Source organism: Saimiri boliviensis, chromosome 9 (genome assembly GCF_048565385.1).
Source record: "Saimiri boliviensis isolate mSaiBol1 chromosome 9, mSaiBol1.pri, whole genome shotgun sequence".
Lineage (NCBI taxonomy): Eukaryota > Metazoa > Chordata > Mammalia > Primates > Cebidae > Saimiri > Saimiri boliviensis.
In genome coordinates, this window is record NC_133457.1 from 101,205,682 (window position 1) to 101,227,976 (window position 22,295).

Sequence of the window (22,295 nt, forward strand, 5' to 3'; positions counted from 1 at the left end):
GTCACCCAGGCTGGAGTTCAGCGGCACGATCTCAGCTGGAGACCAACCTCGTCAACATGGTGAAACTCTGTCTTTACTAAAAATACAAAAAACTAGTTAAGCATGGTGGTGGGTACTGTAATCCCAGCTACTTGGGAGGCTGAGGCAGGGTAATCAATTGAACCCAGGAAACCGAGGTTGCAGTGAGCTGAGATCGCGCCATTGCACTCCAGCCTGGGCAACAAGAGCAAAACTCCGTCTCAAAAGAAAAAAGAAAAAAAGAAAGAAACAATGGCCAGGTTTTATTTATTTTGTTTGTTTGTAGAGATGAGGTCTTGCTATGTTGCCCAGGCTGGTCTTAGACTCCTGAGATCAAGCGATATACCCATCCTGGCCTCCCAAAGTGCTGGGATTACAGGCATGTGCCACTGCAGTTGGCCTCTAATATAGATATTTTAAGTCTTCCAGTCCACAAACACAGATGTCTTTCCTTTTTTTAATTTTTATTTTTTTAGATAGGGCCTCGCTTTGTTGCCCAGGCTAGAGTACAATGGTGATCATGGCTGGCTTCAAGTGATTCTCCCCTCTCAGCCTCCTGAGTAGCTGGGATACATGTCACCATGACTAATTTTTACATTTTTTTTGTAGAGACAGGTTCTTACCATGTTTGTCAGGCTGGTCTTGAGCTCCTGATTTCAACTGATCTCCTGCCTCAGCCTCCCAAAGTGCTGTGATTACAGGAATGAGCCGCAACACCCAGCCTTTCCATTTATTTGTGTCTAGATTTTTCTTTTGCATTCTATACTTTCTTTTCTTATTGACATATATGTGTAGTTGCTTTGTCACTGCTTTTCAACTTATTCATGCTTGATCAGTAGTTCAATTCAGATCTATTTACTCAAATGCTATGGAGGGTAGATCTCCATGACAGTCTTCCTACCTTACTGGCAGTATGCTTTTCTTCTGAGCTATTTCTGAGGCTGGAAACTGTTCTGTCTATTTTCTTGTATCCTGAAGGTTTGAGGAATAGGTATGAGCTCAGCTATGTTCAGCTTTCCTTGGAGGACAAGAGCTTTGCTTTCTCTTCTGAGATTTAGTTAAATATTCCCATTCCAGGGTTCACTATTCCTAGTCAGGGATGTCTAGTTATATTAGGGTATCTCCCCAAATCATCATAGTATGTTGGAAAACAGCAGGCTTGGCAGTTGTTCATATTCTGCTGGGATCCCGTTGGTGGTACATAGGGACTTTTACCTGGGGAGGTTGTATGACTTTTTATTGGTCTGCCTACTCCCTCATTCGTTTCTCTCCAAAAATGAAGTATTAATGAGCATTCTCAAGATCTATCAATATACTCTCTTTCCCCAACACTGCTTAGAGATGGGCATACCAGAACCATCAACTTTCCTTTTGATTTCTACTTTGGAAATTTATATCATGAAATCATATCTCTCTCCTCATTTGGTTGCCACTGATAAATATTTTGCTGGTTTTTACTATTCTCTTTTTTTATTAGGTGTTAGGAAAGAAGGTTCTCTGATCTGGCTTCATTCTACCAGCTTTACCAGGAGTAATGCTTCCTTAAAAAAGAAAAAAAAAATGTATATAATTCCATTTTATGGTTGTACCACCAATATACAATTAGTCCCCTATCTAATGGATGTTTAGAATGACTCCATTTAAAGTTAATGTATGACCTTATACAGGTGATCTTTAGAAACAAACAAAAATAAAAATAAATTAAAAAATAAAGTCAATAAAAAACAAAACAAAAACATGCTAACTCAGCGGTAGTTACAAGAGTGAAATATCAGAGCAAAATAATCTTTAAGGTACACTTATCTCCTAAAGTCTATACTCCCATGAAATAACATCATATATAATTTTTTTTTTTAAGAGACAAGGTTGGCTTGGCATGGCTGCTCACACCTGTAATCCCAGCACTTCAAAAGGCTGAGGCAGGTGGATCACTTGAGCTGAGAAGTTTGAGACAAGCCTGACCAACATGGAGACCCCTGTCTCTACTAAAAATACAAAAAAGAAAAAAAAATTAGCTGGGCATGATGATGCATGCCTGTAATCCCAGCTACTTGGGAGGCTGAGGCAGGAGAATTGCTTGAACCTGGGAGGCGCAGGTTGCAGCGAACTGAGATTGCACATCGCACCATTCACTCCAGCCTGGGCAAGAAGAGTGAAACTCCATCTCAAAAACAAAAACAAAAAAGAAAAAGAAAAAGAAAAAAAAATGATATAGTAAAATCTGCCAGCTGAATATCCACTATCTTGAGAATTCTGAATATACTAAAAATAGAATAGAATAAGAAATCTAATTTTAAAAAGACATGTGGAAAAATAAAAGTATTGTACATACTCAAAAATATTTAGAAGTTGTTCACTTGGTGCATTTTTTAGACCAGCCACAATACTCTGTAACCGGCTCACACTTTGGGTGGCTGATGCAACAGGAGTAATGAGTGCTTCTTTTTCTCGTAAATATCTCCGTCCTGTCAGTGGGGTAGAAGGTGCAAATGATCTTTTCTGTCAGAAAAGAAAAATCTGTGAGCTTTTAAAAGTTACCATCTTCTTCATTATGTGTTTAATTCAGTACATGTACCATCTTCTCTATTCACAATATCCATGAAAGTTTTAGCAATACTATGCTAATAACATCCTTATATTTAAATAACATTTTTAAAACACTTTCTACCTGTAATTTCATTCAATCGTCACATCACTGATTTGAAAGATAATGTATACATATTTTAATATTATATATGAGGAAACAAGAACAGAGAAATTAAAAAACTTGTTTCATCTGACAAGGCTTGGACTAAAACTTGGGGTTTTCTATGTTTTAGATAAGTGAATTTTCCACTGGATCTCTTTCTCCAACCCATTTTACCCATAAATACAGAATCAAGCCTTGGCCATTAACAATCAAGTCCTGAGTTTCATAGCTGAAGTTATAGAAAAACATAGTTTGTGTCATGGGTAGAAAAGCAAACTAAATTTTAAAGCAATGAAATAGAGACTAAGTCGAAGCAAAGAAAGAATGGTAAGAAAGCAAAACTTCCTCTTTATGTGAAAAGAAACATACTCTACTAATAAACTGAGGCATGCTGGGAAAATGGATGTAAAACATGAATAGTAAGAAATGAGATAAAAATACTAAATGCCAGTTTTAAAAATTACCTTTTAAGGCTTTCATGGGAAATATGAATTAGTAGAAGAAAATCAAGATTTAACTTGAAAGATGCTTCTGCTGTTAGTAGAATCACACACACAGAGAAAAAGATCATTCAAGATTGAGGCCGGGCTAGGTTATATTACTTTTTCGAAGTGTTGTTGAAGGTTATACTCCACATTAGCCTGTGCTGTCATTTTCCCTAGTGAGGTGTCACCAGTGAACTTTCGAGGTGTTCCAATTTCCTCTTCTGCATCTGCTCCCAAAAAGATCCTCTCATCAAAATCACCAACAGTTAGAACATACTCTTCATACTCTTTATTCACTGCTTTGCTGCAAAGAGAATTATTTTAAGCTATAATAGTAATACTAAGTTATACAATGGATTTATCTTGACTTGAAGATGGCTTTAGTGTTTACAGATTAGAAAACTTGACAACTTCCTAATTTTTAACTCTGCCCATCTAACAATATCAGAGGGTCCTACCTGATTATGCACATTCTTCACATTCATTTATACGGCCAATAAATTACTTTGAAAAGTGAGTAAAAAAGTGACTACATATACTTAATCTGAAAACTAGTTGAATCTGATTAATGACAATGTGTTCTGATCACTAACAGAACAATAGTTGCTTTGAATTATGGGAGGTGGGAGTTGCAGTGAGCCAAGATCACGCCACTACACTCTAGCCTGGAAAGAGAGCAAGACTCTACCTCAAAAAAAAAAAAAAAAAAAAAAAAAAAAAAAAAAAAAGAAAGAAGAAAAGAAAGAAAAGAAAGAAAGAAAAAGAAAGAAAGAGAAAGAAAGGCACTGTCAACATGTACTAATGATGTAACATCAAATACAGAGTACTGGGTTCATTTATGAGTTTCTCAAGAGAGTAGCTGTTTTGTCTGTTTTTTTCTTTCTTTCTTTCTTTTTTTTTTTTTTTTAAGAGTTTCACTCTGTCACCCAGGCTGGAATGCAGTGGCATGATCTCAGCTCATTGCAACCTCTGCCTCTAGGTTCAAGCAATTCTCCTGCCTCAGCCTCCCAAGTAGCTGGGACTACAGGCATGCATCACCACATCTGGCTAATTTTTGTATTTTTAGTAGAGATGGGGTTTCCCAGGCTGGTCTCAAACTTTCAGCTAATTTTCGTATTTTTAGTAGAGACGGGGTTTCACCATGTTGGCCAGGCTGGTCTCAAACACCTGACCTGAAGTGATCTGCCTGCCTCGGCCTCTCAAAGTGTTGGGATTATAGGCGTAAGCCACCAGGCCTGGCCTTTCTTTCTTCTTCTTCTTTTTTTTTTTTTGAAACAGGGTCTCACTCTGTCACCTAGGCTGAAGTGCAGTGGTGCAATCACAGCTCACTGCAACCTCGACCTCCTGGATTCAAACAATCCATCCTACCTCAGACTCCCAAGTAGTTGGGACTATAGGCTCACCCTACTACGTCCAGCTGATTTCTGATTTTTGTATTTTATGGAGAGACAGGGTTTTACCATGTTGTCCAGGCTGGCCTCCAACTTCTGAGCTCAAGCAATCTGCCTGCCTTGGCCCTCCAAAGTGCTGGAATTACAGGTGTGAGCCACCGTGCCCAGCTTTGATTTCTTAAAATAAATGTATTTAAAGCCAACAAATCTAGGTGATAATACCCATTCAATGCCACTAAAGCAGAGAGAATTTGAATTTGGATGTTTTACTTTGATGTAATGTTATGCTTAACAAATTTTAACAAATCAACAAATACTTGTGATTTGCCAGGCACCATTAGTACTACATATTTACCTATTATCAGTAAAACTTGAAAGGTCCAGGAGGCATTCTCCTTTTAGTATCTGTGAAGAAAAAATTATTTTGGGATACCATATCATTAAGCATATTAATACATACACAAAAACATTTATCTAAATTTACAGATTAATACACACATAATTAAATTTCCATATTGTTAGTTATAATACACACACAAAACAGAATTATTAAATATTTCTTTCAGACTACGAAAATGTATTTAGCATGCAAATAACTTTTTTTTTTTTTTTTTTTTTGGTTTGAGGCCTAACTACATTTAATGGCTTGATGCTGGGGAAATAAGGAAATTGAGACCCAAAGGAACAAGCCAATTCATAAATGTAGAAATAGTTAAGTTAATGACTGAGGAGAAAATATCCAGAATGCACACAGATAGCCTACAAGTGGCTACAAAACTATAATGGATTTTCTGCTTGATTTATATGGAATTAAAACTGTAGTTGTTACACATTATCCTACTTTTAGTGAACAGTCAGCAGTTATTGAAATTATGGCAGTAAACTAGTCAGCTTATTCTGACTTCCTGTCTTTCCTAATTCTTTGTCAGCTTTACTGTGATGTTCTGTTCTGTTTTTTTTTTTTTTTTTTTTTTTTTTTTGTAGTAGAGACAGGGTTTCTCCATGTTGGTCAGGCTGGTTTTGAACTCCCGACCTCAGGTGATCCGCCTGCCTTGGCTTCTCAAAGTGTTGGGATTACAGGCCTGTGCACCACACCTGGCCTAGTCTGTTCTTTAAGATTCTTTATCAGCACCTCCTACAGTTGCCTCTGACAGTATGTTTACCTAACAGTACATAGTTGGTCACATTTTTCAACAGCTCAGTTTCTCACATCACACAAGCTCACAAGGAAATTCTGAATTACAGCAGAGGTTAAAGCCTGGGAATCCTGACCCTGAGTTCTATATTGTTGAGAACTTGCTTAAAACATTTTTTTCTTTAGACATTACTGCTGACCTATAAGCATCTCAGTCATTTAATTATAAGTACAGTACCTTCCTGTCAAAGAGTTTTGAAATATATGGCTTAAAGTAGTGTTCCTTTATTCCTTTTGCTTCTACTAGAAGTCCATCATGCAGTTCACATAGTACAGCAATGATGCAGGGTGGCTCCTCAGAAGCCCTAAAGTCAGCAGTATGAAAGTCAGATGGTAAACCTAGTTTGACAGTGTAGGAAAAGGAACAGAGGGAAAAAAAATATGGTCAACTTTTAAAAATCTTTTTCTAAAAACTGATACTCATTTTTCAAAAATAAATGAAAGGTCTTACCTTTAAATGATGGATTTAGCAAGTCTTGTCTATTTGGGCACATAATGGCATTGGCAAAAATCAGATCCAAGCAGCACAGAAGTAGATGATAAGAGTTTACTAAGTCATCCCCGATCATCCGAAAATTACCTTTATAAGGAAAAAAAAAAGACACAAAAACAGAAACTTCTCATGTCAAATAGCACCAAGTTCCCACAGCAGAAATGTAAGACCACTGAAAGTGCCATCTTACCCTTAGTATAAACAAAGAGTGTCCAACAGAAATTAAACAGATCCTTAACACTGCAAGGAATCCTCCTAAAAAGGGAAAAAAATTACTTTGTGTCTGACTAGCTTGTTAAATATCATATAAATTGAAATAGTAAATATAAATATCAAATAGGTCAAATTATACATGAAATTCCATTCATGAAGGAAAGTAATCTATCACTTATGAAATGGAATAAGTGATAGATTAAGTAAGCAAGCCTTTCCAATCTGCATAAAATAATCAGAACACAGGACCGGGTACAGTGGCTTACACCTGTAATCCCAGCACTTTGGGAGGCCGAGACAGGTGAATCACCTGAGGTCAGGAGTTCAAGACCAGCTTTGGCCAACATGGTGAAACCTTGTCTCTACTAAAAATACAAAAAATTATACCGGGTGTGGTGGCTCACACCTGTAATCCCAGCACTTTCAGAGGCTGAGGCAGGCAGACCACCTGAGGTCGGGAGTTCAAGATCAGTCTGACCAACGTGGAGAAACCCAATCTCTACTAAAAATACAAAATTAGCTGGGCGTGGTGGTGCATGCCTGTAATCCCAGCTACTCGGGAGGCTGAGGCAGGAGAATCGCCTGAACCAGGGAGGCAGAGGTTGTGGTGAGCTGAGATTGCGCCACTGCACTCCATCCAGCCTGGGCAACAAGAGCGAAACTCTGTCTCAAAAAATAAACATAAAAAAAATTAGCTGGGTATGGTGGTATGCGCCTGTAATCCCAGCTACTCCAGAGGCTGGGGCAGCAGAATTGCTTGAATCCAGGAGACGGAGGTTACAGTGAGCTGAAATCGTGCCACCATACTCCAGCCTTGGCAGCAGACTGAGACTCTGCCTCCAAAAAAAAAAAAAAAAAAAAAATCAGAACATAGAAAAATAAGTAACAGTATTACCCTGAATTTCCATATATAGATAATTGTACATGAATTTAAAAAGAAAATAATTAAGGTCTTTGCAGGAATACTTTTCATAAAAAGCAGACTTTCAAAAAAGTAAATTCTCTTAGTTTGTGTCATAGTCTTTATTATATACGGATTAAGGGCTCACCTCTGCTTCCTGCTTCGTAACTTTGGTGGTTCTTCATATGGATTTTGAAATATGTCTAAAAAAATTGGCTCAAATTTTTTGAAAATTACAGTAGACACCTCAAAATTTCTCTCTAGCCTTTCTATACGTTCACGAAATTCTTGTGGTAGGTTTGACATGTCCATCCATTTCTTCATTTTACTAAAAAACTGTATTAAACTAAAAAAAAAAAAAGAAAAGGGGCACCTTTAAAATTCATTTATATAATGCATTGAAAAGGAAACATTCTATTCACGACTAAGATTTTTATTTTTATTTATTTTTTTTGAGATGGAGTTTCGCTCTTGTTACCCAGGCTGGAGTGCAATGGCGCGATCTCGGCTCACCACAACCTCCGCCTCCTGGGTTCAGGCAATTCTCCTGCCTCAGCCTCCTGAGGAGCTGGGATTACAGGCACGCGCCACCATGCCCAGCTAATTTTTAGTATTTTTAGTAGAGACGGGGTTTCACCATGTTGACCAGGATGGTCTCGATCTCTTGACCTCGTGATCCACCCGCCTCGGCCTCCCAAAGTGCTGGGATTACAGGCTTGAGCCACCACGCCCGGCCAAGATTTTTATTAAAAAGCCAGACCTCCCAGGCAACATAGTAAGACCTCATCTCTACAGAAATTTAAAAAATTAACTGGGCATGGTGGCATGCACCTGTAGCTCCAGGTACTTGGGAGGCTGAGGTAGGAGAATTGCTTGTGCCCAGAAGGTCAAGGCTGCAGTGAGTGTCGATCATGCACTCTAGCCTGGGTGACAAAGCAAGACAGTGTCTCACGTGAACAATGATCAAATACCATCCCTCAAGCCTAAATTTAATTAAAACAAACAAACAAAAATCCTCACTATGAAATTACTTTGGTTCCCAGGATCACCAGGGGAGTATGGGTTATTAATTAGTGGTCATCACATAAAGCGTAACTTCTATGGAGGAAGTGAAAGCACCTATCTAATTCCTTTATTCTCTACATCACCTAGACAATATTCTGCATAAAATTTACAAAGTTAATGTTAGTTAACAGATTAATAGGTTATAAAATTAGTTTGAGGAAAAACAGAAGTCTCCCAAATGGAAAGACAATCCCATTTTCCAAATGAGAATTTGATTACAAAGCACCAGATTGTTACAGGTTAGGAGTAAAATTCAAGAGTTTGAGTTCCAATGTGTGTGTTGCCACCACCAAAAGTAAAGAAGGTAGCACATAATCAGAAAAAAACTTAATAGCTCTGCTGCCCAAGCGGGAATGCAGTGGCACCATCTTGGTTCATTGCAACTTCAGCTTCCTGGGTTCAAGCAAGCTACCATGCCCGGCCCAATTCTGGGTGCATTTTTAATGTCCCTATGTTAATGTGGTCTTAGACGAAAAACTTGTCATGTCAAAGCTCACTTAATTAAAGATCTACCAATATATACAGAATCATACAGTACATATATACACATACACATATATTTTGAAGTGGAGTCGCACTCTGTTGCCCTGGATGGAGTGCAGTGGTATGATCTCGGCTCACTGCAACCTCTGCCTCCCAATCCAGCAATTTTCCTGCCTCAGCCTCCTGACAGCTGGACTACAGGTGCGCACCACCATGCCTGGCTATTTTTGTACTTTAAGTAGAGATGGGGTTTTGCCATGTTGCCCAGGCTGATCTTGAACTCCCGACCTCAGGTGATCCACCTGCCTTGGCTTCCCAAAGTGCTGTGATTACAGGTGTGAGCCACCATGCCCGGCCAATACTTGTAATTTTTTCCTTTTTTAAGGCAACAGAAGACAATTAACAGCAAATCATCCAAAGCTGTTTAATACGGTTTGGATTTTTTGTCCCCTCCAAACCTCACGTTGCAATGTAATTTCCTTGGCTAGACATGGTAGCTCATGCCTGTAATCCCAACACTTTGGGAGGGTGAGGGTGGAAGATCACCTGAGCCCACCAGTTTGAGAACAGCCTGGGTAACATAGTCAGAACTCGTCTCTACAAAAAATTTAAAAGTTGGCTGGGTGCAGTAGCTCATGCCTATAATCCTAGCACTTTGGGAGGCTGAGGCAGGTGGATCACGAGGTCAGGATCACGAGACCAGCCTGACCAACACCAACATGGTGAAACCCCGTCTCTACTAAAAATACAAAAATTAGCCAGGTGTGGTAGCGCATGCCTGTATTCCAGCTACTCGAGAGGCTGAGGCATGAGAATTGCCTGAACCTGGGAGGCAGAGGTTGTAGTGAGCTGAGATTGCACCACTGCACTGAAGCCTGGGCAACAGCATGAGACAGCCTAAAAAAATTTTTTTAAGTTAATCAAGCATGGTTGTGTATGCTTGTGGGCCCAGCTACTCAGGAAGCTGAGGCAGGAGGATCACTTGAGCCTGGGAGATTGAAATTGCAGTGAGTCATAATCATGCCACTGCACTCCAGCCTGGGCAATGCAGTAAGATTCTGTCTCAAAAAAATAAAAAAGAAATGTGACTTCCAATGCTGGAGGTGGGCCTAGTGGGAGGTGTTTGGGTCATGGGAGCAGATCCCTCATGAATGGCTTGGTGCTGTCCTCATGGTAATGAATTTAGTTCTTACTCACATGAGATCTGGTCCTTTAAAAGAGTGTGGCACTTCCCACTCTCAACTGCTCCTGTTCTCATATAATGTACTTCCTACCGCTTCACCTTCCACCATGACTATAAACTTGCTGAGGCCCTCACCAAGAGCAGATGCCAGCCCCATGCTTCCTATATGGCCTGCAGAACCCTGGGCCAATTAAACCTCTTTTTTTAAAAAAATAAGTCACCCAGCCTCAAGTATTCCTTCATAGTAATGTAAAACGTCCTAATATAGCATTCAAACTCTGGATATGCTGATTAAAATCTGACACTCTTAAGAATCTCATTAAAAGATTCTTACCAATAGCAGTGAAAAATTTGTCAAATTACTAAATATTTTTTGGCTCACAAAAAATTATATCCTTATAGAAGACTTAAAAATTTCTGTTTTTTGGCTGGGTTGTGGTGGCTCATGGCTGTAATCCCAGCACTTTGGGAGGCCGAGGCGGGTGGGTCACCTGAGGTAGGGAGTTCAAGACTAGCCTGACCAACATGGATAAACCCCACATCTACTAAAAATACAAAATTAGCCAGGCATGGTGGCAGGTGCCTGTAATCCCAACTACTCGGGAGGCTAAGGCAGGAAAATCACTTTAACCCGGGAGGTGGAGGTTGTGGTGAGCCTAAACAGAGCTATTGCACTCCAGCATGGGAAACAAGAGTGAAACTCCTCAAAAAAAAAAAAAAAAAAAAGAAAAAAATTGTTTTCGTTTTTGGATGATCAGCATGTGAAACCCTTTGCTTTGAGGAAATTTCCACTTTCGAGTCTTGTCTACCACTAGACAGATCAGCTTTACTGGAAGCCAGGATGAAGGCATAAAATCAGATATCCTTTATGAGATACATCTACTTGAGATTTTGATCTGAAGCTGATGCTGCAGAGAAGTGAGAAAGTGGTAAATCTTCATAGTGGGATCAATAGCAGTATTTAGCTCCTGGGGCAAATAAAGTGGCAATGTCCAGGGACAGCACTGCTAGCAATGCAAACTGTGTCCCTGCTAAATGGATTCTGTGATATGGTTTTTGGCTGTGTGGCAAGCCTCCTTTTGTTCCTGGCCTTTTCTAAGCCTAGTTTTCTTAAGTCATCCTAAGATTTTATCACCTATCCAATACTTCCTTTCTCCTTAAGTTAGCCAAAGTTGGTAAGTAATATCTTCTATTTTTTTGAGACAGGGTCCCATTCTGTCACTCAGGCTGGAGTACAGTGGTGTGATCGTGACTCACTGCAGCCTCGACTTCCTGGGCTCAAGTGATAGATCCTCCCGCCCCAGACTCCCAAGTAGTTGGGACTACAGGAATGTGCCACCACACCCAGCTAATTTTTAAAAGTTTTTTAGAGATGGGATCTCACTTTTTGTTGCCTAGGCTGACACCTGCTTTCCATAAACAAGAGGCTTGACTACTACATCATCATATAATGCATTGTACATACTGCTCTCACAAGAATGGCTTTCCTAGACTGGAACAAAATACATCAGAGCGTTTGGAAAAAACATAAAAACCTTATAGCACTGTTATCACTTAAACCATGATTACAATTTTTAAGGCTAAAGTAAGGAGCAAAGCAAACTTCACAGCTTTCTATTCATTGGGATTCTGTTATAAAGAATACGCTACTGCTAGGTGTAGTGGCTCATACCTGTAATCCTAGCACTTTGGGTGGCTGAGGTAGGAGGACTGCTTGAGCCCAGGAGTTTGAGACCAGCCTGGGCAACATAGTGAGATCTAATTTCTACAAAAAATTTAAAAATTAGCTAGACTTGGTGGTGTACATCTATAGTCCCAGCTACTCAAGGGGCTTAGATAGGAGGACTGCTTGAGTCCAGGAGGTCAAGGCTGCAGTGAGCTGTGATAATACCACTGAATTCCAGTCTGGGTGACAGAGCAAGACCCTATCTCAAAAGAAGAAGAAGAAGAAGAAGAAGAAGAAGAAGAAGAAGAAAGAATACACTACTCAAGCTGGGTGTGGCAGCATGCACCTGTAGTCCCAGATATTCAGGAGTCTTAGGCAGGAGGACTGCTTGAGCCAAGGAATTCAAGATAACTCTGGGCAACATAGTGTAATCTCCATCTTATAAAAAAATATTAACAATATTTTAAGGCTGGCATGGTGACTTACACCTGTAATGGCAGCATTTTGGGAGGCTGAGTAGGGGAGGATAGCTTGAGTCCAGGAGTTTGAGACCAGCCTGGGCAATATAGAGAGACACTGTCTCTACATAAAGTTTAAAAATTAGCTTGATGTGGTGGCATGTACCTGTGGTCTTAGCTACTTGGGGAGCTGAGGCGGGCAGATCGCTTGAGCCTGGGAGATTGAGAGTGCAGTGAGCCATGATTGCACCACTGCACTCCAGCCTGGGTGACAGAGCAAGACCCTGTCACAGAAAAAGAAATTTTTTTTTTGAGAGAGAGAGAGAGAGAGAGAGAGAGAGAGAGAGAGAGAGAGAGAGAGGAGAATACACTATCCTAGCAAGCACATGAAAAGATGCTCAACATCATTAGCCATCAGGGAAATGCAAATCAAAACTGGGATGGCTGCAATAAAAAGGATGGATACGCCAGGCATGGTGGCTCAAGCCTGTAATCCCAGCACTTTGGGAGGCCGAGGCGGGTGGATCACAAGGTCAAGAGATCGAGACCATCCTGGTCAACATGGTGAAACCCCGTCTCTACTAAAAATACTAAAAATTAGCTGGGCATGGTGGCACGTGCCTGTAATCCCAGCTACTCAGGAGGCTGAGGCAGGAGAATTGCCTGAACCCGGGAGGCGGAGGTTGCGGTGAGCCGAAATCACGCCATTGCACTCTAGCCTGGGTAACAAGAGCGAAACTTCGTCTCAAAAAAAAAAAAAAAAAAAAAAAAGGATGGATAATAGCAAGAACTGGCAAGAATGTGGAGAAACTGGAAGCCTTGTAAACTCCTGGTGTGGATGTAAACTTGTACAGTCACCTTGGAAAACAGCCTGATAGTTCCTCAAAAGGTTAAACATAGGGCTGAGAGCAGTGGCTCATGCCTGTAATCCTAGCACTTTGGTTGGCTGAAGCAGGCAGATCACTTGAGGCCAGGAATTTGAGAACAGCCTGGCCAACATGGTGAAAACCCGTCTCTACCAAAAAATACAAAAATTCTCTGAGCATGGTGGTACACACCTGTAATCCCAGCCACTCAGGAGGCTGAGGCACAAGAATCGTTTAAACCCAAGAGGCAAAGGTTGCAGTGAGCCGAGATCATGCCACTGCACTTTAGCCTGGGTGACAGAGTGAGACTCTGTCTCAAAGGAAGGTTAAACATAGAGTCACCATATGACTTAGCAATTCCACTCCTCTCTATATATACTCAAAAGAAATAAAAAGATAGGTCCACGTAAAAAGTTGTATACAAATGTTCATAGCAACACTAATCCTAATAGCCAAAAGGTAGAAATAACTGAATAATGAATAAACAAATGTGATATATCTATGCAATAGAATATTATTCAACCATAAAAAGAACTGATGATACATGCTGCATCATGGATGAACCTTGAAACCATTATCCTAAATCAAAGAAGCCAACACAGAAGACCACATATTATGTGATTCCATTTATATAAAATGTCCAGAAGAGAACACTCTATATAGAGACAGAAGTTAGATCAATGGTTACCAAGAGGTAGGTGTGGGGGTTGTAATAAAAAGTGAATGCTAACAGGGCTTCCTTTTGAGGGTGATGAAATGTTCTAAAACGGATTTCACAACTCTGAAAATACAAAAAAGCATGCAACTGTATAGTTTAAATGGATGAATTATATGGTATGTGGTAATATCTCAATAAGGCTATTATAAAAACCTCCCACAACACTACTCCAAAAATGTTGCAGTAAATATGTTAGAAGTATTAATATGTACTTTTTTTTTTTTTTTGAGTTGGAATCTCGTTCTGTCTCCCAGGTTGGAGTGCAGTGGCATGATCTCGGCTCACTGCAACCTCCACCTCCCAGGTTCAAGCAATTCTCCTGCCTTAGCTTCCTGAGTAGCTGAGATTATAGGCACGTGCCACAATGCTTGGCTAATTTTTTTTTTTTTTTGAGACGGAGTTTCGCTCTTGCTGCCCAGGCTGGAGTGCAATGGCTTGATCTTGACTCACCAAAACCTCCACTTCCCAGGTTCAAGTGATACTCCTGCCTCAGCCTCCTGAGTAGCTGGGATTACAGGCATGCACCACCACGCCTGGCCAATTTTGTATATTTAGTAGAGATGGGGTTTCTCCATTTTGGTCAGGCTGGTTTCAAACTCCTGACCTCAGGTGATCCACCTGCCTTGGCCTCCCAAAGTGCTGTGATTATAGGCATGAGCCACCATACCTGGCCTAATTTTTATACAATACAGAAGTCTTCCATATGTATAGCCTCTTTAGGACCCACAGAAGAGGCCAGGCATGGTGGCTCACTCCTGTTATCCCAGCACTTTGGGAGGCCAAAGTGGGTGGATTACAAGGTCAGAAGATCAAGACCATCCTAGCTCATATGATGAAACCCAACCTCTATTAAAAATACAAAAAATTAGCCGGGTGTGGTGGCACGCGCCTCTAGTCCTTGCTACTCAGGAGGCTGAGGCAGGGGAATCACTTGAAACCAGGAAGCAGAGGTTGCAGTAAGCCAAGATCATGCACTGCATTCCAGCCTGGGAGACAGAGCAAGACAGAGTGAGAATATGTCTCATTCTCTTCAGTGAAAGCAATTCTTTGAGCAATCATTATTCCAGGCTTTGCAGTTGTGCCTTGACTTAACTGTAAACAAATGCAGCCAGGTGCGGTGGCTCATGCCTATAATCCCAGTACCTCAGGAGGCCAAGGCAGGCAGACCTCTGGAGCTCAGAAGTTCAAGACCAGCCTGGGCAACATGGTGAAACCCCATCTCTACAAAAAACAAAACAAAAGAAAACAAAAAACTACAAATACTAGCCTGGCATGGTGGTGTGCACCTGTTAAGTCCCAGCTACTTGGAAGGGTGAGGTGGGAGGATCAACTGAGCCAAGGAGGTAGAGACTGCAATGAGCAGAGATGGCATCGCTACATTCTAGCTGAAGCCACAGAGACCGTTTCAGGCCAGGCAAAAAAAAAAAAAAAAAAAAAATTAAAGAAAAAAAAAAACACTCCTAAAACAAATGCCATAACAGCAGTGTAGACAAACAAATGATTAGATTATTAGAGTAAGTAACATTTTTTTGTTATCAAGTTTCCCAAGATCTAAACCAGCTGTTTAGCCAATCTTTTATTTGGGTCTTTGTAACAGACATTAACTTAGTGATGTTATACAATTTATCTGGGATATAGACACTTAGTTTTTGAGTCCATGGGTCAGCCAGTTGAGATTTTTAGATGCTGGGCTTGAAGTACTTTTTTTTTTTCTTTTTTGAGACGGATCTTGCTCTGTTACATAGGCTAGAGTATAGTGGCATGATCAAAGCTCACTATAGTCTGAACTCCTGGACTCAAGTGATCCTCCTGCCTCAGCCTCCCAAGATAGCTGCGACTACAGGTGCATATCACCACACCTCACTAACATTCTTTGTAAAATTTTTTTGTAGAGACTAAAAAGTAGTCTGGCTGGGCCAGGGTCATAAGGTTTCTGTCTTGCTAAGGGACAATGCAGGGACATAGGGACAAGAACACCACAAGCAGAACCCCCAGGGACCTGCCTACCTCCTTCTTTTCCTCCTCCTCAGGCTGGGGCCAGCCATGTCCCCTGCTGGTGCTGATAGGGTCAGCCCTGCACCTTAATGGAGCAGAGCACAGCACAGTTTACCGAGGCTGAGCTGGGCCAGACAACTGCTAAGCAGCTGAGTTACTGTTTAATGGGTATAGTTTGGGAAGGTAAGAAAGTTCAGGAGATGGTGGTGGTGATGATTGAACAAAGTGAAGGTAAAGGTACATAATGTCACCGAACTTAAAAATAGTCAATTTTACGAATTTTATGTTACGTATATTTTACCCCACCACCACCACCACCACCGCTGCCACCATACACACACACACACACACACACACACACACACACACACGTTGACTCTCCGTGTCTGTGAGTTCCACATCCACGGATTCAATCAACCACATAACAAAAGATATTTGGAAAAAAAGGATGATTTTTGTCCATATTGAACATGTACCAACTTTATTTCTTGTGATTATTCTCTAAACTATACAGTGTAACAACTACTTACACAGTATTTACATTGTATTAGGTATAATCCAGAGATGGGACCAGGTGTGGTGGTTCACGCCTGTGATCCCTGCACTTTGGGAGGCGAAGGTGGGTGGATCTCCTGAGCTCAGGACTTGGAGATCAGCCTGCAGAACATGGTGAAACCCCATCTCTTAAAAAAAAAAAAAAAAAAAAAAAGAGCCACAAAAATTAGCTGGGCATGGTGACACACACCCGTAGTCCCAGTTATTCGGGAGGGTGAGGTAGGAGGATTGCTTGAATCTGGGAGGCAGAGGTTGCAGTGAGCCAAGATCATGTTACCGTACTCTAGCCTGGGCAATAGATCTTGTCTCAAATAATAATAGTAATAAAAGTTAAAAAAAAATAAAATTATATTTAAGTTGAAATGTTGAAAACAGCCCAAATTATTCTAAGTCAAAGCAAATCATGTAATTTGACATTTTTGTTTATTTGAATAAACACACTGGGGTAACTGCTCTTTTAGCATTAAAAATCCACTTAAAAACATTTTGGGGAAGGCTGGGTGTCATGGCTCATGCCTGTAATCTTAGCACTTTGGGAGGCAGAGGCGGGTAAATCACTTGAGGCAAGAGTTTGAGACTAGCCTGCCCAACATGGTGAAACCCTGTCTCTACTAAAAATACAAAAATTATCTGGGTGTGGTAAAATGCACCTGTAGTCCCAGCTATTCAGGAGGCTGAGGTGGGACGATTGCTTGAGCTTAGAAGGCAGAGGTTGCAGTGAGCCAAGATCTCGATACTGCACTCCAGCCTGGGTGACAAAGTGAGACCTTGTCTCAGAAAAAAAAAAAAAAAAAGAGAGAGAGAGAGAGATTTAACAGAGGTTTCTAGCAGAATTTAGGAAAGGCAGAGAAAGAATATGAAAATTGGGAAAGGATTATCTATGTTATAACAAATTAATAATTAAATGATGGCATGCAGTGGCTCACGTCTGTAATCCTAGCACTTTGGGAGGCCCAGGCAGGCAAATCATTTGAGGTCAGGAGTTTGAGTCCAGCCTGATGAACATGGTAAAACCCCATTTCTATTTACAAAACTACAAAAAATTAGCTGGGCGTTGTGATGTACACCTGTAATCCCAGCTACTAGGGAGGTTGAGGCACAAGAATCACTTGAACCTGGGAGGCAGAGGTTGCAGTAACCAAGATTGCATCACTGCACTCCAGCCTGGGTGACACAGTGAGACGCCATCTCAAAAAAAAAAAAAAAAGCCAGGCGCCTTTTTACAGGCTCATGCCTGTAACCCCAGCACTTTGGGAGGCTGAGGCAGGCAGATCACCTGAGGTCAAGAGTTCAAGACTAGCCTGGCCAACACGGTGAAATCCCATCTCTACTAAAAATAAAAAAATTAGCCAGGCATGGTGATAGGCGCCTGTAATCCCACCTACTTGGGAGGCTGAAGCAGAAGAATGGCTTGAACCCAGGAGGTGGAGGTTGCAGTGGGCCAAGATGGTGCTATTGTACTCCAGCCTGGGCAAAAAGAGCGAAACTCCATCTCAGGAAAAGAAAAAAAAAAAAAAAAAAAAAAAGAATTAAATGAAGTCGAATGATTTCAAAATACGAGAAAACTGATTCTAAAATTTATAGCTTACATAACAACATTTGAAAACATCAAAGTGGTTTACCTTAATTTAGCTGAACGTAGTATTCTTGTGAGTGAAACACAGTTGCCTTCCATGATACCCTTTCCAACCGTGGGAATAATGCTTTTGCGGCATGCAACATATAATGAACATGCCAACCAGTGTGTAACTTCTCCCTGGCAAGCAAAAGACAAACAGCAAAACAGATATAATACTATGTTAAAATGCTTGAATTCTAGAAACAAAAGATATGTAGAATTGTCTGGTCTCAATTTTCCTTATGTAGACAAAGGGCCAGAGAAGTGAAGACATTTGCCCAAGGTCACAAAGCTGTTAGTTGCAGCAATGAGTATAAAACTCCTTACTCTTAGTTCTGTTTTTGCAACTATAGCATGCTAAATTAATATTAATCTAAAGAAAAAACCTGGCTTGGTGGCTTATGTTTGTAATCCCAGTGACTCGGGAGGCTGTGATGGGAGTATTACTTGAGGCCAGGAGTTCAAGACTAGCCAGGGCAATGTAGTGAGACCCTGACTCTAAAAATTAAAATAAAAAAATCAGCGAGGCATGGTGGTGCTTGCCTGCAGTCCCAGCTACTTGGGTGGCTGAGACAAGAGGATTGCTTAAGTGCAGGAGTTCAAGACTGCAGTGAGCTATGTTTGCGTCACTACATTCCAGCATAGGTAACTGAGGCGAGACCCTGTCTTTAAAAAAAAAAGGTAAGTCTCTCACCTAAATGCCAAATCTAATATAGGCATATGCCACAGAACAACATTTTGGTCAACAGTGAACCACATATACAATGGTAGTCACTTAAGATTATAATACTGGCTGGGCATGGTGGCTCACACCTGTAATCCCTGCACTTTGGGAGGCCAGAGCAGGCATATCACTTAAGGCCAGGAGTTCAAGACCAGCCTGGCCAGCATAACAAAACTCTGTGTCTACTAAAAATACAAAAAATTAGCTAGGTGTGGTGGCATGTGCCTATAGTCCCAGTTACTCAGGAGGCTGAAGCAGAATCGTTTGGACATGGGAGGCAGAGGCTTCAGTGAGCAGAGATTGTGCCATTGCACTCTAGCCTGGGCAACACAGGGACACTTTGTTCAGCTCCAAAAAAAAAAAAAAAACAAGATTATAATACTGTATGTTCTAAGTGTTCTATACAAAAAAAAAAATTATAATTTACTGTACTTCTCTTACGTTTAGATACACAAATACTTAACATTATAGTTGTCTACCGTATTCAGTACAAAAATATGCTGAACAGGTTTGCAGCCCAAGAGCAATAGGCTACATTACACAGCCTAGGTATGTAGTAGGCTATGCTATCTAGGTTTGCATAAGTATAGTCTATGAAGTTCACACAACAAAATCACCTAATGTTGCATTTCTTAGAATGTGTCCCTGCCTTTAAGGGAAGCATGACTGAATTATCAGAAAAGTTATCTTAAAATTTGTCAGCATGACTTTCTCAATTTAAGAAATGGCCTTGATGATCCTGAAGTTTCTTTCTACCGTTTTTATTTTTCTCTTTAACAAGTTTGGCAGGGAAAGGCAAGAAGGAAGTAAAAAGTTGGCAACAGAGTCACACATAAAAAATTCATACTAATCTTGTGCAACATAAAGGAGACTGTCATTTTTTTTAGGTAAAAATTTGGGGAATTATTTACCCCAAAACATGTCATCTTTAAAATATAGTCATGCATTGCTTAATGACAGGGATATATTCTGAGAAATGCAATATTAGGCAATTTCGTTGTGCAAACATCATCGCATAGCCTACTAAACCTAGGCTAGATGGTACAGCTTATTGCTTCTAGGCTACAAACCTGTGGAACATGTTACTATACTGAATACTGTTGGCAAATACAACACAATGGTAATTATTTGTGTATCTAAACACAGAAAAGATACAGCAAAAATAAAGTATGTGGTATGTGTGGTCCATCACTGACTGAAATGTTTTGCAGCATGTGACTGTAGTAAGCATGGCTCTCCATATTAGCATATATTTCAATTATACAATGCTACAAAAAAGGTGACATTTGGGAATTCAACAATTTTCTGCATTAGACTTGAGAAATCTCCAAGCCAGAATCACTTCATGACTTCATTGCCGAAATACAATAGGTGCAGTTTAAGAATTAAGAATTACAGATAAATGACAGGCACAGTGGTTCATGCTCATAATACTAGCACTTTGGAAGGCTGAGGCAGAGGATTGCTTGAGCTCAAGAGGTCAAGATCAGCCTGGGAAACACAGTGGAAAAAATTAGCCGGGCATGTGGCACATGCCTATAGTGCCAGCTACTTGGGGAACTGAGATGGGAGGATTGTTTGAGCCAGAAGGTTAAGGGCTGTGATTGACCTGTTGGACTCCAGCACGGGTGAAAGAACAAGACCCTATTTAAAAAAAAAAAAAAAAAAAAAAATGACAGATGTAATCTCATAGCACAACATAACAGGGCTATTATTCACTGTTCCACAGATTCTCTTTAAGACCAAACCCTAGAAGGATAAAAAGACTGATAAAAAGACTTCTTGAAATAATCTAAAAGAAATGGATAGAAATGGGTGGCCCTCGATAAACCCAATGTTCCTACCTTGAAGGACTACGAAGTCTTATTTTCTCAAAGCACTAAATGAGGCAGGTAAGCTTAAGGATGAATATTTTTAGAGCCTTTAATTAATGAATTGTTTGGGAATAGGGGCTGGTTGCGGTGACTTATGCATGTAGTCCCAGCACTTTGGGAGGCTGGTGTGGGTGGACTACTTGAGTTCAGGGGTTTGAGACTAGCTTGGGTAACACGGCAAAAGCCTATCTCTACGAAATACAAAATAACTAGCAGGACGTGGTGGCATGAGCCTGTAGTCCCAGTTACTCTGGAGGCTAAGATGGGAGAAGTGTTTGAAGCCAGGGAGGTTGAGGCTTCAGTGAGCCCTGATTGTGCCATTGCACTCCAGCCTGGGGGACAGAGCGAAACCCTGTCTCGAAAAAGAAAAAGAAAATGGTTAGGGAATAGCATCCAAGTATTACGGAACCTTTGGATACAGTATACCAAATAAAAATTCTAGCAAAATGGTGAAAATATAAGACCTAAAATTATCATTTTGATTTTTTTTTAGACATAAAAGATACACTGATTTTTATTTTACTTTTTTTTGTTTGTTTGTTTTGAGACGAAGTCTCACTCTTGTTTCCTAGGATGGAGTGCAATAATGCAATCTCAGCTTACTGCAACCTCTGCTTCCCGGGTTCAAGTGATTCTCCTGCCTCAGCCGCCCAAGTAGCTGGCATTATAGGCACCTGCCACCATGCCCAATTAATTCTTGTTTTTCCTTTTTTTGAGACAAAGTCTAGCTCTGTCACTCAGGCTGGAGTGCAGTTGTTTTATGGTGTTGGCCAGGCTGGTCTTGAACTCCTGACCTCGTGATCCACCTGCGTCAGCCTCCCAAAGTGCTGGGATTAAAAGCGTGAGCCACTGCTTCTGGCTGCCCAGCTAATTTTTGTATTTTTAGTAGAGATGGGGTTTCACTGTGTTGGCCAGGTTGGTCTCGGACTCCTGACCTCAAGAAATTCGCCTGCCTCGGCCTCCCAAAGTACTAGGATTACAGGTACGAGCCACTGCACCCAGACGATTTTACTTTTCAAAACAGGTCTTACTCTGTTGACCCAGGCTGGAGTGCAGTGGTGCAATCAGGGCCACTGCAGCCTCAATCTCCGAGGCTCAAGGAATCCCCCCACCTTAGCCTCCAGAGTAGCTGGGACTTAAGGCACACACCACCACACCCAGCTAATTTTTGTAGAGGTGGGGTTTTGCCATGTTGCCCAAACTGGTCTCAAACTCCTGGGCTCAAATGATCCACCTGCCTCAGCCTCCCAAAATGTTGGGATAACAGATGTGACCCACCATGCCCAGTCTATTTTATTTTTTGTAGAGATAGGGCCTCACTATGTTGCCCAGGCTGGTCTTGAACTCCTGGATTCAAGGGATCCTCCTGTCTCAGCCTTCCAAAGTGCTGGGATTATAGGGGTGAGCCACTGTGCCTGGCCTGTTTTTCTTTCCTTAAAAAAGTCAACTATTTTATTACATGAGAATAAAATAGAATACAATTCTATTTTATAAAATCCTATTTCATAAAATTCTATGAATTCTATGAGATCAGAAACTGTTTTTTGTATTTCTAAGGCCAATTTGTCAGGCCTTAGAAATATAAAAATAGTGTCTGATCTCATAGGTCTGGAGCTAAGATGATGAACAGATACTGTTATTTGTAATTGGGTTAGATTTAGAAGCTGTAAGAATTGAAGATAAAGCACTGGAGGAGAATATAGTG

The 22,295-nt window shown here is 40.7% G+C and overlaps 1 protein-coding gene across 3 annotated transcripts in view; it reads right to left on the reverse strand.

The window, feature by feature from the left end:
* Positions 1–22,295, reverse strand: part of RBL1 (RB transcriptional corepressor like 1) — an 85,307-nt gene that overhangs the window by 58,643 nt on the left and 4,369 nt on the right. For 2 of the 3 annotated variants that reach the window (XM_039479781.2, XM_074406496.1), the window contains 8 exons: positions 17,997–18,130; positions 7,534–7,731; positions 6,462–6,526; positions 6,230–6,358; positions 5,957–6,117; positions 4,939–4,988; positions 3,310–3,496; positions 2,351–2,517 (listed from right to left, as the gene is read on the reverse strand). In XM_039479781.2, coding sequence (XP_039335715.1) covers positions 2,351–2,517; positions 3,310–3,496; positions 4,939–4,988; positions 5,957–6,117; positions 6,230–6,358; positions 6,462–6,526; positions 7,534–7,731; positions 17,997–18,130 — 1,091 coding nt within the window. The remainder of the gene's footprint in view (positions 1–2,350; positions 2,518–3,309; positions 3,497–4,938; positions 4,989–5,956; positions 6,118–6,229; positions 6,359–6,461; positions 6,527–7,533; positions 7,732–17,996; positions 18,131–22,295) is intronic. The other variant, XM_074406497.1, reaches the window with a different exon arrangement.